The sequence below is a fragment of the Scyliorhinus canicula genome, chromosome 5, assembly GCF_902713615.1.
Source record: "Scyliorhinus canicula chromosome 5, sScyCan1.1, whole genome shotgun sequence".
Lineage (NCBI taxonomy): Eukaryota > Metazoa > Chordata > Chondrichthyes > Carcharhiniformes > Scyliorhinidae > Scyliorhinus > Scyliorhinus canicula.
This window is the reverse complement of record NC_052150.1, coordinates 174,072,701-174,089,845: the sequence shown is the minus strand read 5'-3', so window position 1 is coordinate 174,089,845 and position 17,145 is coordinate 174,072,701. Positions and strand designations below refer to the sequence as shown.

Here is a 17,145-nt window from a genome sequence, read left to right as displayed (position 1 = left end):
AAGAACAGGGAGGATGAAGATTGATCAGTCACCAAATGTCAGAGGAACTGAAGATACAGAATGAGGTGCATAAATTACCCATAAAGAAACGTCATTGTCACGGCAAGAGTGTTGAGCAAAGTGTTCGCCGACTGGACATAGTTTTCTTTGAGCAGTTCCATAGAATGGGCGTAGGACGGCGCGTCCTGTATCAGCGGAAACACGCTGGAGCTCAACCTTGAGTAAAGTAGTTGCACTTTCTGAGCTTCCGATGGTGAAGGGTCCGCTGAGGTGATGTAGGCCTCGAAGACAGCCAGCCAGTGGTTAAAATCTTTCCTGGCGTTCAGCGATTGCGGATCCAGCTGCAGGCGGTCGGGTTTAATTCTGATGTCCATGATTTGGGAAATCTCACGGTAATAAATTGATGCGCAAACAATTGCACACAGAAACACGAAACGGTACAAAAGAGACTTTATTACCATGAGATGTTATTCCCTCAACTGCAGCTGTAGAATGGTAGCTCAGAAGAGCTTATGAATATTTATACTGCTCCCTGTGGGCGGAGCTAGCCGGCAGGGGCTTACCGGCAAACCTGTAATAGCAGGTACTATAGTACATCCCCTAAAAGAGGCACACACATATATACAGTGGTGGATCACCACACACACGAAAAAGCTGGCTGCTCTGCATTCATGTTATGCTCAGCAGGGTATTAATTTGCCCAGAGCAAGGCCCCAACTAGAGAGGAAATTTTGTCTCAAAGTGCGACCAAGCAATCCAATCAGCTCTTGTATTCCCAGCGACACCAGCTTCGAACGTTGACCAGTGCTGGGACTGTAGCCAGTGCCCGACGAAGAGGAAGCATGGAGGCCAGACTGGAGGTCAATCCAGGATATTGGTGGGCCCCCACTCCTGCAGGCCCAAGCGAGTGCTTGATTCAATGTAGACAAGGGGTTAGACATTTGGGAGAGGGGAGATGGTAGGAGTTGTGGAGAGGGGGGTTGGGGAGGAGCTAGAGATGCCGGTGATGGACACTGGATTCCCCAAAGGTGATCTCTCCCCACTTGCCTGACACCAGCCCACCCAGTAAAAGCTGCTAGCTACCCACTTGACATAGGTCTCCCTCTGCAATGTGTAAAAAAAATGGTGGGTTCAGGATGGAGCCTGTAAGTGGCCATTAATCAGCTCAGGGCAGGTGTGCCACCTAAATCTCCACCACACCAAAGTAAAATGGGAAACAGGTTGGGAGCAGGAAGGAAGGCAGTGGGCAAGCTACACACTGAATTTTATAAGCCTCCCCACTCACCTTCAAACATACTGGAAAGGGAAAATCCAGCACAAGGATCTTGAAGTGGGCATCAGGATCCAAGGGATCTGAACAAGGATGGAAGCAGGACTGGTGACTGTGTGGGGCTTTATGCAGGAAGAGACTCCAGAGTTCTTGATTAGTTGAAGTGTACAAAAGATGGGCAGAAGAATCAGTCAAGGGAACATTTGAGAAACCATTCCCTGTGGTTATAGGCATAGAAGGGGCTTTGGGCAGCAGTAGAGGAAACAAATTGGGGCATAAGCAAATTAGATTCAAGGGTTTTTTTATTCTTTAATTGGATGTGGGAATGGCTGGTAAGGCCAGCCCATCCCCAATTATCCTTGAACTGAGTGGCATACTAAGTCATTTCAGAGGGCAGTTAAGAGTCAACCACATTGCTGTGGATCAGAAGTCACATGTAGGCCAGACCAGGTAAGGACAGCAGATACCCTTCCCTAAAGGACATTAGTGACCAGATGAGTTTTCATGACGATGAATGAAAGTTTCATGGGCTGAGAGTTCCCATTGGAAATTCCCACCAAAGTCAACGGACTTTTGGCTTATCCTTCAAATTCTTTGTCCTGCTCATGACAATTCCCGTCATGGGTGGGACTGGAAAATCCTGACTATGGTGACCATTATTGAGACTAGCTTTCAATTCAGGATCTTTTCTAAATGGAATTTAAGTTCCACCAGCTGCCGTGATAGGATATGAACACATGTCCCCAAATCCTTAGCTTGGGTCTCTGAATTACTGGTCCAGTGACATTGGCTGAATGGAAGAGTGGAAGAATTCATTCTTAGAAATGGATTAGACACAGGCTAGGAAGTTGAATAAAATGATACGGATAGAGTTCTGGTGAGTGCCCCCTCGGCAACCATCAAAAAATGGATTCCATCAAGAACCAATCAGAATAGCTTCAATTTTCTGCTATTGGGCAGTACAACATTCTGACTCAGCAAATACTGCCACATTTGTTTATATCATGGTAGAGTTTCCTCTTTTGATGCGGTGTGCGATCCAGGTGCAAATTGCGCCAACATCATGCTAGTTTTGCGAAATGTTTTTTAATCTCCTGTTTCTTGCCTAACTCAGACTGTTTTCATTAGAATGACTGAGATTGTGGGGTGACCTGATAGAGGTCTACAAGATTGTGAGAGGCATGGATAGAATGGAAGGGCAGGTACTCTCCCAGGGTGGAGGGGTCTGTCACAGGGGTCATAGGTCTAAGGTCCGTGGAGCAAAGTTTAGAGGAGATGTGCGAGGCATGTTTTTTACGCAGAGGGTGGTGAGTGCCTGGAACACGCTGCCAGGTGAGATTGTGGAAACAGATACATTAACAGCATTCAAAAGACATCTTGACAAATACATGGATAGGATGGGTGTAGAGGGATATGCCACTAGGAAATGCTGAGGGTTTTGGCCAAGGGTGGTATCATGACAGGCACAGGCTTGGAGGACTGAAGGGCCTGTTCCTGTGCTGTATTGTTCTTTGTTCGCTTTATTCTCATTTATATCTCGCCTAGCACACAGTCTGCCATTAACCAGTGCAATCATTTGTGGATGTAATGTTTTAAAACATTCTTGCTTAAAAAAAATCCTTTTGTTTTTAAATAACTCTATATAGTTCTATTAATATAGCTGACAATGAGATAATTACAAAAATATTTTAATCAGAGTGTCTCATCCACATTGTGTGTAACCCATATTTTAAATAACTGGAAATGAAGTTTAATAAAAGCGACACCAAATGTTTTGCTAGTTTTATTGCTGTTTGGTAGCCAGTTACTTAATAAATGGAGCAACATTATATTCAAAATCTTTTAAAATGTTTATATTAGTGTCCTTGTGCTCCCAAAAATTGATTTTTAATATCCTCCTCAATCACCAATCAAGCAAGATTTCAAGTGGTGATTATATCAGTTTGGGAAACATGGCCAGTTTTGTAGTCTAGACTGGCGCCTAGTATGATGTATTTTAAACTTGCACAAAAGGTCATTTAAACTTGCACAACAGATCATGAAATTCAAGTTGTGCCGGACAAAAAGGTTCTGCGATGTGTTTTGCGCTGTTTTTTGCCAATTTCAGGCGCACTGCTTTTTTTAAAAAGTGCAACTGCATCAAAACTCCAGGCCATTTACTGTTAGACAGATGCTTCTTTTGGTTGTCCTGCTGTTTCCAATTGGGATAATTTTGCATTGAGCTTGAGGGTGTATTTATTTTTGTGCAGAATCATGTTGGGGCAGGGATGATTAGGTGACAATACCGAATATTAATTCAGAAGACAAACTGTTGTGTTTTTTCAAATGTTGCATTTGCTCAAATTTTGATCTTCCACTATGTCAGTGACTGTTTTGCATCAGCTCAAGTGCGCCACCTCTGGTTCAGACCCAACTCCCTTAATTTAGGAAAGCATTTTGCGTTTCTATTTGTTTGAAATACGCTTACAAATGTGAATTGAACGTTATTTTAATCAGAAATAGATTGAAGATTTTCATGATCTGTCACTTACTTTGACTAAAGAATTTGCGATTGACTGTGCATTTTGTTACAGGCCAAGGAGCTGCCAACATACAAGGACAATGATTTTATAAATGATGGGCAAAAAATTTGCATTGATGAAAACAACAAAAAAATGTTCCTTGAAAAACTCAAGAAGGATGTTGAGGTGAGAAACCCAAATAAGGATTGTATAGTTTGAGTTTTTCTGCTTATGATTGAAGTACATGTCACCATACAGAAATGACATGCAAAAAAGACCATCAAGTCTACCTCTGGAATATCTCGATTAGATGCTGCATACCCCACAGTCCTGTAACTTCCAAGAAGAGAAAAAAAACCATCAGGGACAAATAACTTTGGCAAATTCCTCTCCAACTACGTCAGGCACTGGAAATCAGTCCAAATCACATGTACATTAACTGTTAATTCGTTTACCTTTTATATGAGATAATCTTGATCTCACCTGAGAACCTGTCCATCTCCCACCTTGAAAGAGTCTGTCTAAACCACACAAGCCAGAAACTCAGTCCAGAGGTTCACTATGCTCCGAGAGAAGGGAAACCACCTAAGATCTATGTGATCCTTACTTTTGCATTGTTTGAATACATGTCTCTTGGTCCCTCCCAGTATGCCAAACTGGAATAATCTATCAATGAGCCCATTAACTATTTTAGTAACTTCTGTTAAATCACCTCCAAGTTTATACCATTCTAAAGTAAATAGACCCAGTTTTTTAAGCCTGTCATGAGTAACTAAGGTTCTTACTTTGGCCTTATCTGCATGTATGTTGCTGCATTTGTATAAGATAAATTCCATTTCCAAATGTGTGGTCCTGGTGTATGCAACACTCATTGCAGAGGATTGTACTTCATTAATGTTTAGAACACTTATAGGCCATACACCAATCTCATTGCCCATGACGACTTACCTTAAAAGTAAATCTTTTTCTGGACATTTTCTACCTCTTTGGCACCCAGTGTGAGCAGCACAAGGAAATCTGCTGCGTTCATGGACAATTAAATTTCTCTATAATAACATATACATGGGGCTGGATTGTCCGTTGCCCGACGCCGATATTGTAATTGCCGATTGGGTGGAGAATCAACTCCGACAACCAAATCGGGACCGGTGCCAGTTTGACACTGGTCAGCCATGCTCCGCCCCTTTGGAATTGACATAATCGCATCACGCAACATTGCAATGGTTTTGGCGCGTCATCGGCAGGCCCTCCCACAATGCTCCATTCCCGATGGGCCGAGTTTATGACGGCCCGCGACACGTGTGGTCTCAGCATTCAGGAACCCGGCGTGGCAGCTGTGGACTGTGTTCTGCGGCGCCACACTCGGCCGGGATCCATGCCGCTGGCTGGGGGGCTTCCGTGAAGGCTGGGAGGACTGGTGGGGTGGCCTGTGCCGTTGCAGATGGCACTGTCGGGTCCATGCACGGCCAGCGCCACGCTGTACGGCGCAACAGCTGCATGTCATCAGCTGTGTGCATGCATGGCAAGGGACCCGGACATTCTCCTGCTGTTTTTAGCACGGGAGCTGGGGGTTTTACCCGATGCTGCTGCTAGCCCCTCACCAGTCCTGGAATCGGTGAGGAGTTGGCGCCAATTATTTGGCCGTAAACCTCCCACAAATTCTCTGTTTGAGCCGGCACTTAGCCGCTGAAATGGAGAATCAAGCCCATGATCTTTTCTGCTTATGCACTAATATATTGCCCATACACAGAACTAAGATGAGACTCGGTGTATTATGGGGTAAGTTGATTGATTTTTGAGCCTCTCTCTTTGAATCATTATCACAGTTATTTCATTTCTGTATACCGTAGTGCATATACTGTCTGCCATTTTGTTAATGCCCAAATGATTATAATTAGAAGCTATATGTAAACATATTTGTGAACTATCCACCCCAAACCCAGGTATGATTTTGGGTGATTGAAGGTGTCACCACTGGCCTTATGGAGAGTGGATTACGTCCAACCTACTTCTAAACTCAATGGAGTTCACCTCTTTCACAAAACAAATTAATTGGAGGTAAACGCCAAAGCTTGATTCAGTGATGCAGAACCTGAGTCATGGCATGGAGAGGGTCAGGTGATGGTGGGCACACTATAATTTCTGTAATATAATGTAATGTAATATAATGACTGAAATATACCAGCAGCATCGCAGCCTGAATAAAATATCTCTTGCAAATTAATGCATTGGTTTTGATTTAAATCTCATCCACCATTGGGAGAATATCAGGAATAGAAGGAATACCAGTTTTATAATCTGCCCACTATTAACCTTCATTGATTTCAATAAAATTGACATTTCCCCAAACCCGTCAATTTCCCTCTGGTTCCGAGTGCCTTATTGAATCATACAGACCTTGTTTCATTTTTCAGTTTTACTTAGTTATTTTTGTGTATCTGGGCAGGTTCCCTCATAATTTGTTTTGATACTTTACTTTACTTGTTACTGACATTTTCAAGGGCTCACCCTTTATTAATAAAATAAACTAGCTTACTCATGAGAGTATTTTTCATAGAAATATTGAAAAAGGTACTTTCTTGAAACTTTCTATTTCTATATCTTCCACAACCCTTAAAGAACCACCAGTACTCAAAATAATACAGTAGGGAGTGCAGAAGGGCACTAAAAAACACAATTGGCTTCAACAACTTTGTTTTCACTTTTCAATCCGTGCTTTCCATCAAAAAATATGTAAATTATATACCATCTCTTCTATGATCCTATCTGCCCAATTCATGTTATTTCTGGTAGTGTTTGATTGGGATATTTGGATACCTGGATAATTGACTCAATTATTGCGTGGAAGTTTTTTGTAAGATGTGTTGCATTGTATTAGCATTGATAGTTTAATTAACACAACACCAAATGCCTACTTAATTTATTTACATTTTGATAATTTATCACAGATATCTCATTTAAAGGGCCAGGCTACTATGATGTAAGCCATATTGATGAAAATGTTAGAAAACTTATGACAACTAAACTTAAATTCATCCTGCATTATGCCGTTGTTAAAATGGTCATTTAGCAGGTGGACTGTCAATGTACTCTTCATAACAAACAGCGTAATCTGGTCGACTGCATTTAGAGTGAGCACTAATTCTCTCTTTCAATTGGCTATAAATGAGCAAAGTACAAATTAAATGTGTGGTGTGACGTAGTTTTCGTGATGAGTATTGTTCTGTGGCACTTGGGGTTTTAAGTAAATGGCTGACTTGTTGGAAATAACAGAATTCCAACACGCATTAAAAATAAAATTAGTAATTTTGTGGCTTTGCATTTTTACAAAATACTTTTTGGACAGTCAACGTAATCTTCATAATAAACAAAATACTTTTTGGACAGATGCAGAACATAAGAAAAGTAAGGAATGAGCAAGATTAGCTTTTAAAGCTCATCCTTCCAGTTTATCAACTACCTCATTAGGGCATCTCAAAATTATAACTGTTTGATATACATCCTCTAGATGCAATTTTCTCAGTAATCCAGCACTGAAGGAGACATGATCATTAATCATTATCTGAGAATTATCATATGAAGTTCATCACATATTAAGAATGTAGAACACTATCAATTTCCTCTCCAATGCCATTTGTCTGCACGATATTAAAACCCTTCAGAACATGAAAACCTTATTATAAATAATGATAGTAATTTTGGTATTATAAGCCATTTATATTGTGGTCTTAAATTGATTTAAACACATCAATTAAAATACTGCTTCGAAATCCGTTATTGGGTATCTGTTATATTCTTCATGTGATGTTACCTTTTTGTATATAAGTTTAAGAAATAAGTGTGCATAAATTTTTAATGTCCCAATTGGTTTAGGAAGTACAAACTGTGGGCTGGATTCTTCTGCCCCGTCCGCTGCACGATCGCCACGGGCGGGAAGCGGACCATGGAAAAGTCCATTGACCTCAGGAGAATCCCGCCCTATATGTGTTACATCAAGTTACATCGAGTCTATGGAACATAAATAGGCTATTTGGCCCAATTTTCTATGCTGGCATTTACGCTGTGCAAAAGTCTTCCCATACTCCTCCTAATCTAACCCTATTATACACCCTTCTATTTCTATAATGGATATCAATTTATAACTCTGAATTATAAAATCTTGATTAGAGCATGTACTTCCTGTCAACCCTTTTCTGTCTCTCACTGTCAACACTGTTAATGAAACAGCATATATCTTCTGGCTCATCATTGGCAATGTCAACAGATCTGCTTGTCAGCATATGCGTACATATTGGTCAGTTTTCCATGGAATTGCACACAGGGAACGATAATCAAGTCTAGCTTTGAAGTGAAGCAGGCAGACAGGGCAGATATAATTGAACCATGGCATGCAGGAGACCCTATTTTAAAAGCATACATGCTGTTCTTAATTTTATATTTCCATTAGAAAATTTGATGTCCATATTTAAAATGGTATCTGCTTATCTAAACGTGTCATGCTATAATTATAGCCTAATCCTTCAGTGGAGCTACTGTAGGAATTTATAATGGAAAATGTTAGCAGGAAGAGTGTGCTTATGTATGATTTTATTATGGATAATAATATAATATGTGGTGCATATTTATATATTTTAGTATATGCTTCTAGTGAAAATGTCGGCATGCATTCCAATGCCCATGGCACCACAAAGATAGCATACTCCTTAATGCAAATTTCTCAGAAACTTACCATCCAACCCCACCACCATATATGAAAAAACAAAGATAGAAATTTGAGATGTCGAAGAGATACTGCAGTACTTACAATAGCTAATATTATATAGTGTTTTATTTGTTACAATGTTACTGTCTTTATAAATACCACATCTGACTCTCTGTTGAGTAGACAACGGAACCTTTGCACTTTCACCAAAGCATTACCTATGTATTTCCTTTCTATTGCATGCCCATCACACATCATCAAATGCAAAGCTCTGTGCTGTACTCTTTTAGATTTAACAGAACTTTCTTTAGGAAGAGAAAATACCAAAGCCCATAATCAACATTGAAGAGCAATCAACCTTTGTATGAAATCACCCACCTCTTGTGTTGTTTATCTATTCAATTAGAAATGATGGGCTTAAAAGGGCAGACACCTCCAATTTAGCAGAAGGATATTACATTGTTTTTTAGATTGCACAGTGCAAAGATGGATGTTATTCTTTTTTATATTTTGGTGGTCTTCTGTAAAGAAGAGTGTGTGTGTGTATACATGACTTAATTAAGCTGAGGCAAAGGTTAATAGAGACAGTTTGTCTGAGAGTTGAAAGATAAAAGGAAAATGGCATGCATTTGTAATGAGAGGCTATGGTGAAGTTGGATTTACAAGTAAAAAGGTTGGGGTTTAAAGTTTGCATTAGGAGATAGATAGATACTTGGCTTCTAGCTGTTAAATTTCAACAGAGAGTTTAAGGGACTTTTACAACTTAGAATGGTTTTTATAAGTAAACAGGAGAAAGTTATTAAGTTCTATTGACCTGAAAGTGGAGGCAATAAAATAGTGTTATATTTTGGAAAAGTTATTCAAAGAGGAACCATGAGGACAATGGAATCAGACGTACAAGGGAAAAAGGGATATTTAAGAAAAGCTGAGGGGTGGTTGTGTGGGGAGATGTCCTGAGTTGGGGGACTGTATGTGGGGGGAGATGTCCTGAGTTGGGGAACTGTATGGGGAGATGCCTGAGTTGGGTGGCTGTGTGGAGGAGATGTCCTGAGTTGGGGGACTGTGTGGGGAGATGCCTGAGTGGGGTGGCTGTATGGAGGAGATGTCCTGAGTTGGGGAACTGTGTGGGGAGATGTCCTGAGTTGGGGAACTGTGTGGGGAGATGTCCTGAGTTGGGGGACTGTGTGGGGGAGATGTCCTGAGTTTGGGACTGTGTGAGAGGGAGATGTCCTGAGTTTGGGACTGTGTGAGAGGGAGATGTCCTGAGTGTGGGACTGTGTGTGGGGGAGATGTCCTGAGTTGTGTGGTTGTGTGTGGGGGAGATGTCCTGAGTTGGGGGACTGTGTATGGGGGAGATGTCCTGAGTCGTGTGGTTGTGTGGGGAGATGTTCTGATTTGGGGGGAGGGAGATGTGTGTGAGGGAGATGTCCTGGGTTCCGTGGTTGTGTGGGGAGATATCCTGATTTTGGGACTGTGTGAGGGGGAGATGTCCTGAGTTGGGGGACTGTGTATGGGGGAGATGTCCTGAGTTGGGTGGCTGTGTGAGGGAGATGTCCTGAGTTGGGGAACTGTGTGTGGGGGGAGATGTCCTGAGTTGGGGGACTGTGTGTGAGGGAGATGTCCTGGGTTCCGTGGTTGTGTGGGGAGATGTCCTGAGTTTGGGACTGTGTGTGAGGGAGATGTCCTGATTTGGGGGACTGTGTGTGAGGGAGATGTGCTAGGTTCCGTGGTTGTGTGGGGAGATGTCCTGAGTTTGGCACTGTGTGTGAGGGAGATGTCCTGAGTTGGGGGACTGTGTGGGGAGATGTCCTGAGTTGGGGGACTGTGTGTGAGGGAGATGTCCTGGGTTGCGTGGTTGTGTTGGGTGGATGTGTGGGGAGATGTCCTGAGACCAGCTCTGTTCTGAGAAGCTGTGAATTCTGAAACAGTCATCCGGTCAGGCCAGAAAAGTCTTATTTCAGAAAGCAGTTTTGTTTCTGAATTTCTTGGATTTCTATAGCAGTTTGGAAGGGTTTGAGAAGTCATATGGTATACCTGTACTAAAGTGACAGCAGTTATTGCCTTGGGTAATATTACTGAATTTTTATGGTTAAATATCTATACGGGAGTTGATGCCAAATAGTTTATTTGTGTGTTCTGACCAAGTGTATTTTGGGGGGTGGTGGTGGGGCATGTTTTAAGACTGATTTGACACAACTTTAATCTTAGGTGCTTAATTGTTTTTCTTCGCGTTCATAAATCTTTAACGTTTTTAAATCTTAGAAGTGTTACTGGAGTTCTATGCTTCAGGGATCAGTAGTTTTTTCTGCTCGCTTTCAGACTACAAAAAATAGTATGGTAAGACAAGTTTCCCTCTGGGATTTGGCTCGCTCAGCAAATAACATCTTTGGTCGCAACAAAAGTTAGTCCTATTCTGAAACAATCTAGGTCAATGTGTTTTCTTATTCATCCATGGGTAGTCCTGATAAGGCCAGCATGTATTACCCATTTCTAATTGCCTCGAATAGGTGATGTGTATTCATACATATGTAACTAGCGGAGGGCGTGACCACCATTTTCTAATCCGCCTTGGGTATGAGAGTGATGCTAGAGGGCTGAAGAGTTGCAAATGTTACAGTCTGTTCAAAAAACGAGGAGGGGGTAGACCAGATATAACTGCCATTTAGGCTTATATTGGTGGTGGATACGCTTTTAGAAATAATAACCTGGGACAAATCTAATTGTCACTTGGAAAAACATGAATTATTCAATGACATGACAGCCAAGACAAATTTCTTCAAGGCAAATCCTGTTTGCCTAATTAGATTCAGTGCTTGAATGTATTAACGGAGAAGGTTGTTGAGAGTAATGTGACTGATATTGTGTTCATTTACTTTCAACGGGGGTTTGAGTTTTGGTATGCAAATGACACTTCTGTGCATTTACTCAGAAACTGGCTCCAGATCATTGTTGACTCCTTCTCCAATGCTTGAGAAAATGGTCTTCCACTGAACAGCCAGGAAACAAAGGTCGTCTTCCAACCAGCTTCACAGCACAGTACCTCCCTCCCATAGATTAGGTTTAGCGGTGAGATCCTGAAAAGTGTGGGCCACTTTGTGTGCCTTGCATTCCTCCTCTCGATGAAAGCTGATGTAGGAGAAAAAATGTAGCCTTCCGTGTGTCAACTCAGTCTTCGCAGACTGAGGAAAAGAGTATTTGAGGACCAGGATCTCAAACCTAACGTTATGGTTTACCGGGCAGCAGTGATCTTCTCGCTCCTATGCGCTTTGGAGAATTGAATAGCCTACAGCCGCATCTGAAAGAACTGGAGAAGTACAACCAGTGGTGTCTTCACAAGATCCCCTCAATCTGATGCCGAGACAGGTTGTCCTCTCCTGAGTCAACATGCCCAACATCGAGATGCTAATCACTCAAAACCAGCTTTGCTGGGTGCGAGATACCATTCGAATTCCTGACACCAGATTCCCAAAGCAACTGTTTTACCCGGAACTCCATCATGGCAGGAGACTCCAAAGAGGAGCGTTTACCAACCTTTTTTTCCGGGGACCCACGCAGCCGACCTTCATGACCCACACCAGCTGCCCTTTGCAACACACCATGTTCACTTACCTTTAATACGAAAGGGGAGTGTGCTTGATGTTCACAATCTCACTCTAATCCAGCTCACAGGAGGAGAGGGTAATGTGCATATCAGATGCAGAGTTCAGCCCGTTCCTTTGCGCCGTCTTCATCTTTGTGAGAATGGAAAATCCAACCTCGCACATGTAGGTCATTGTGAAGGGTAATAGCAACAAAATGCTTTTTTACTCTGCACTGAATACTCCTGGGAGGTGCTACTCCAGAATGCTGAAACCTCAAACATTTGGCATGTTTTTAATGTACTGTCACAGGCAACGTAGTCTTTATATTTGAAGTCAACTGCAAGTTAATAACTTACTCTGGGGTCTCAACCTCAAAGAACTTTTCACCCACCACTTGTCTTTCAAAACCTGAAACTTCTCTCATTCACCAGTACTTCCCTGCACATAACACACATGGGCATGGTTTTCTTATTTGATTGGCACAATTGACAAAACCAAACTCAATAAATCATCTTTATACCGCTTTGTTCCCAAGTTAAGTTTCTTCTTTGCCATCAGATCACCAGAGACCCTTGGGCTCTGTACAGAGCTAACACTAGCACTATTCTGTCCTGTCCTGCCATGGATTCTCCTGAGCAGATCTCTCCAGCAGATTCAGATGTGAGATCTTGGCCAGTAGGTACGCTGCCTATTTGTGTCTCAGGCCGTCTCGTCCTTGTAATAAAATGATCCCTCTTCAGAGTCCTCTTGCCTTGCTTGCTAGTAGCTAGGAAATGGAAGAAGCTCTCCTCTGTGATTTGGTGCCAAAAGCACATACATACAGGGCACTTGACGGCAGGTGTACGTGCAGCGTGCGTGACCTGTTCACTGCTGACGTTTCTGGTCGGAAGACTGCACACAACCTTGTTTCATTCTCATTTAAAAGCCGGTAGCAGCTGCCATTGCCAATTTAAATGCGGTAGCAGCCGATAGGCGCTTCTCGCACAATTGGGACCACCCCAGGAACATCTCAACCGATTGCTCTGCGAACCCTCCTGACATCCGCCCGCGACCCACCTATAAGTCATGACCCGCACTTTGAAAAAACCCGCTATGCAGGACTGAGGAAAATGTTGTGGGGATTTGCCATAACATCCCTGAAGAGCTCTCTATTTACTTTCAGCCTATTTTCCAGCACTTGTATGCTATGCCATTCCAAGTGCTCATCTAAACGCTTCCTAAAAGTTGTGAAGGTTCCTATCTCTACCACCCTTTCAGGCAGTGAGCTCCAGATTCCCACCACCCTCTTGGTGAAAATGCTTTTTTTTAAATCCCTCCTAAATCTCCTGCCCGTTACCTTAAATCTCGGCTCCATAGTTATTGACCCGTCAAATAAGGGGAAAAATTTCTTCCCATCTATGTCCTTCATAATTTTGTAAACCTCAATCGGGTCCCTTCTATGCTCTAAGGAGAACAACCCCAGCCTAACTAGCCTCTCTTCCAGCACTCCAGCCTCCTATGTTTCCTCCCAAGGGCTGCATGCACTTCAGCTGCATCGCATTTTTCTGCTTTCTACACCCTCTGGACAGTTTCACCTCCATCTCCATGCTCCAGTCTTCAAAAATGTTATACAACAAGGCTTTACCAGGTGCATAGCCTTATGCCACCCAAGTTCCATTCGCAATGCTGAAGGAAATCTGTTTGCATAAATATATAATGAGTACAAGTTCTTGTATTTCTGTTTGTCAGGAAGTTTTAATGGCCATGGAATTCAACAGTAGGAAGAAAAAGGTTTATTTCACTTGTAACAAAAAGCTGCCCACGACAGTTCCTATCTGCAATCACATTCCCCGTGGGGACAGCCAACATGCCGGTCCCTGCTTGGGCCGGCTTTTATGCTCGGTTTTACGTACCCCAACTGGGTGGGCCTCCCTCCCGGGCCTCCCTCCCCTACCTGGGAAGCTCGTAAGCCATGAGCCCCAAAGGGAGATTGATAATGGTTTCCCCGTGAACCTCGTGAGGGGTATGACAGAAGTTAATGAGCATGTCACAAAAACTTAAGAAATAGGTCTTCAATTCCACTTTCCCATCTGCTACCTATATTGCCTAAGAGTCAACCATCTGTCTAAATCAGCCGTAAATATACTCAACGATGGAACATCCGCACCCCTCTGCAGTAGTGAATTCCAAAGATTCACAAGCCTTTGAGTGAATGAATTTCCTCTAATTTCGGTTCTAAATGATTAGCCCCTTATCCTGAGACTGTGCCACTGTGTTCTAGATACCCCAACCAGGGGAAACAACCTCTCAGTATCCACCCTGTCAGGTCCCTACAGAATCTTGCATATTTTAATGCGATCACCTCTCATTCTTTTAAGCTCCAGAGAACATAGATCCAATTTAATCAGTGTCTCGTCATATGAAAACCCTCTCATCCCAGGGACCAATCAAGCAAACTTTGCTGTACCATTTCCAATGCAAGTATATCCTTCCTTTAACATGCAGATTAAACCTTATCAATTATCATGAACACTAATTATCATCTGTTCTTGTATAAGGATTACTGATGTCTGTGGCACCTCTGCAGTTACCATGGTTTGAGTTTACTTCAGTTCTGAAGAAGTTATATTCAGTGCAAAACTGTACTGTTTCTCTCTCTGCCGATGCTGCCAGGCCTGCTGAGTTTTCCCAGAACTTACTGATTTTATTTATGAATTTAGCTTGCATACTAAAATAAGACTAAGAGCAAATTCTTCTTTCTTTCCTATGTTCTAATCAATGTTTTAAGTCATATTGGGTGCAGTTCTACATACATCTGGCACCTTCGGGCTGTGGGGGGGTGGTGGGGGGGGGGGGGGGAAGTTGCGTTCGGGAATCCCCTTCAGATGTTCACAGATAAGGGTTTCCATGGCAATTGCCCGCAAGTACAAATGTCCCCTGAGCAGTTTCCCTGCCCGGGGAACCATATGAAAATTCAATTAAGTTGCAAATTTCAGATGGTCCCGACTGGGTTACATCAATAGTTACCCAGAAAAAGTTGGAAGAATTTAAAACCTCTTCTACTTCTAATCTCTGGATTACTGTTGTACAGTCCCACACCGAACCCCTAAGGGTCCCCCCCAACAGACCTACTACCCCTTCCCTTAATGGCCTCCTCCCATCCCTTAAGGAACTCGATGGGAATGTAGGAATTCCCCAATCAATAGGATTCCCCCACCTCCCCAGATCCAATGCCACCAACCTCCCTCGAGACCTGACCAAAATCCTTCCCCCTCGAGGCCTCCCCCCCCCCCCCCCCTCCCCGGGTTATGGCTTCCTTTTGAAATTAAATTAAATGAAAATCGCTTATTGTCACATGTAGGCTTCAAATTAAGTTACTGTGAAAAGCTCCTAGTCACCACATTCCGGCGCCTGTTCGGGGAGGCTGGTACGGGAATTGAACCCGTGTAGCTGGCCTGCTTTGGTCTGCTTTAAAACCAGCTATTTAGCCCTGTGCTAAACTACTCCGACAGAACTGCCCTCGCTGCAAGTCCCCAGGGACATGTTTCACTGCCTGGATCTTGCTCGGCATGAGTCGGAAGGTCAGACGGCATAGGATGGAAAAGAATTTAAGATGAAAAACTAGGAGAGGAGTGACAATCCGACTGTGTCACCTTTGAGGAGGTTCAGGCCCAATAAGTGTTGAAAGCTATTCACATTTTGGTAAGCCAGACCCTGTTGGCATTTGCATCATAGTTTCTAAATAAAGACCCCTCAAGAATGGGAAGCTTGACTGATATTTTCCTCTCCCCAGCCCAGAGGAATTCTACAAATGCACTGGCTTATTTCTAATGTAATAAATAAAGTTTTTTATTCTACAAGGCAAATTAATATCATGTTTTGTTTCTAATTGTGAGAGCATTTAACTATGATTTTCACTTCCTATAATTTTACTTCAGTTCCTTGCTCAGTTGAAGATCATGGACTACAGTCTTCTGGTTGGTATTCATGATGTTGAGCGAGCTGAACAGGAAGAAATGGATTTTGAGGACGAAGAAGATGAAGGAGAAAGTGATGGAGCAGGAGCCCATACAACCGGATCATGTGGAACGCCTCCGGATAGCCCCGGAAATGTACTGAACAGTTCAAGACCATTGGCTCCTGGTGAATTTGACCCAACTATTGATGTGTATGCCATAAAAAGCCATGAAAGTAAGTAAACATTTGAATTTTGTTCAAGTAATATAAAAATTATAAAGATCCAAGTTGCCTCCAGCAGCGATTAGAACAAAATAGTTGCCATTAATGTGTTGATGCAATTTACAAAGAAAATAAGACTTTTGTAGTCGATATAATATAAACTAATTTAAATCAGGCATTATGTACTTTCCTGAAAAAGCATTCAACCACTAACACGCCGGGAACAATTAAATGCAAATTCTAATTAGGATAAATGTGTAACTCATTTCCCCCAGACTATATTTCTGACGGTCTTAATTTAATCAGAATATTTATTTCTAAAATAGATCTATTTTTATAATTTGCATATTAACATTTGAATCAGATGTGCAGTGAGTTGTGGTGCTGCATATCGCTCACAAGAGGGGCCAGCAAGCCTTTGAAAACTCTGTTCACATCAGCAGGACCAGAAGATCCGACTGACTTGAAAGGCTGGAAAGCTCTAGCACGGTAGCCCAGTGGGCAGCACAGTTGCTTCACAGCTCCAGGGTCCCAGGTTCGATTCCAGCTTGGGTCAATGTCTGCGTGGAGTCTGCATGTTCTCCCTGTGTCTGCGTGGGTTTCTTCCGGGTAATCCGGTTTCCTCCCGCAAATCGAGAAAGACGTGCTGTTAGGTAATTTGGACATTCTGAATTCTCCCTCTTGCTTGCCTGAACAAACGCCTGAATATGGCTACGTGGGGTTTTTCCACAGTAACTTAATTGTAGTGTTAATATAAGCCTACTTGTGACAATAAAGATTATTAAATTAGAATGTCCAGAAAAGGGCCATACAATCCATCAGGTCTGTGCCAGTTTTATTCTCTGCAGAAGTCTCTATCCACCATACACCAATGTCTCCCATTCTATTCTCCCTTATAACACCAGGTTAAAGTCCAACAGGTTTATTTGGAAT

At 42.5% G+C, this 17,145-nt stretch overlaps 1 protein-coding gene across 2 annotated transcripts in view; it reads left to right on the top strand.

The window, feature by feature from the left end:
- The window catches only part of pip4k2aa (phosphatidylinositol-5-phosphate 4-kinase, type II, alpha a), a 269,625-nt gene that overhangs the window by 229,211 nt on the left and 23,269 nt on the right, over nt 1–17,145 (top strand). For both annotated transcript variants that reach the window (XM_038798108.1, XM_038798107.1), the window contains 2 exons: nt 3,844–3,957; nt 15,972–16,224. In XM_038798108.1, coding sequence (XP_038654036.1) covers nt 3,844–3,957; nt 15,972–16,224 — 367 coding nt within the window. The remainder of the gene's footprint in view (nt 1–3,843; nt 3,958–15,971; nt 16,225–17,145) is intronic.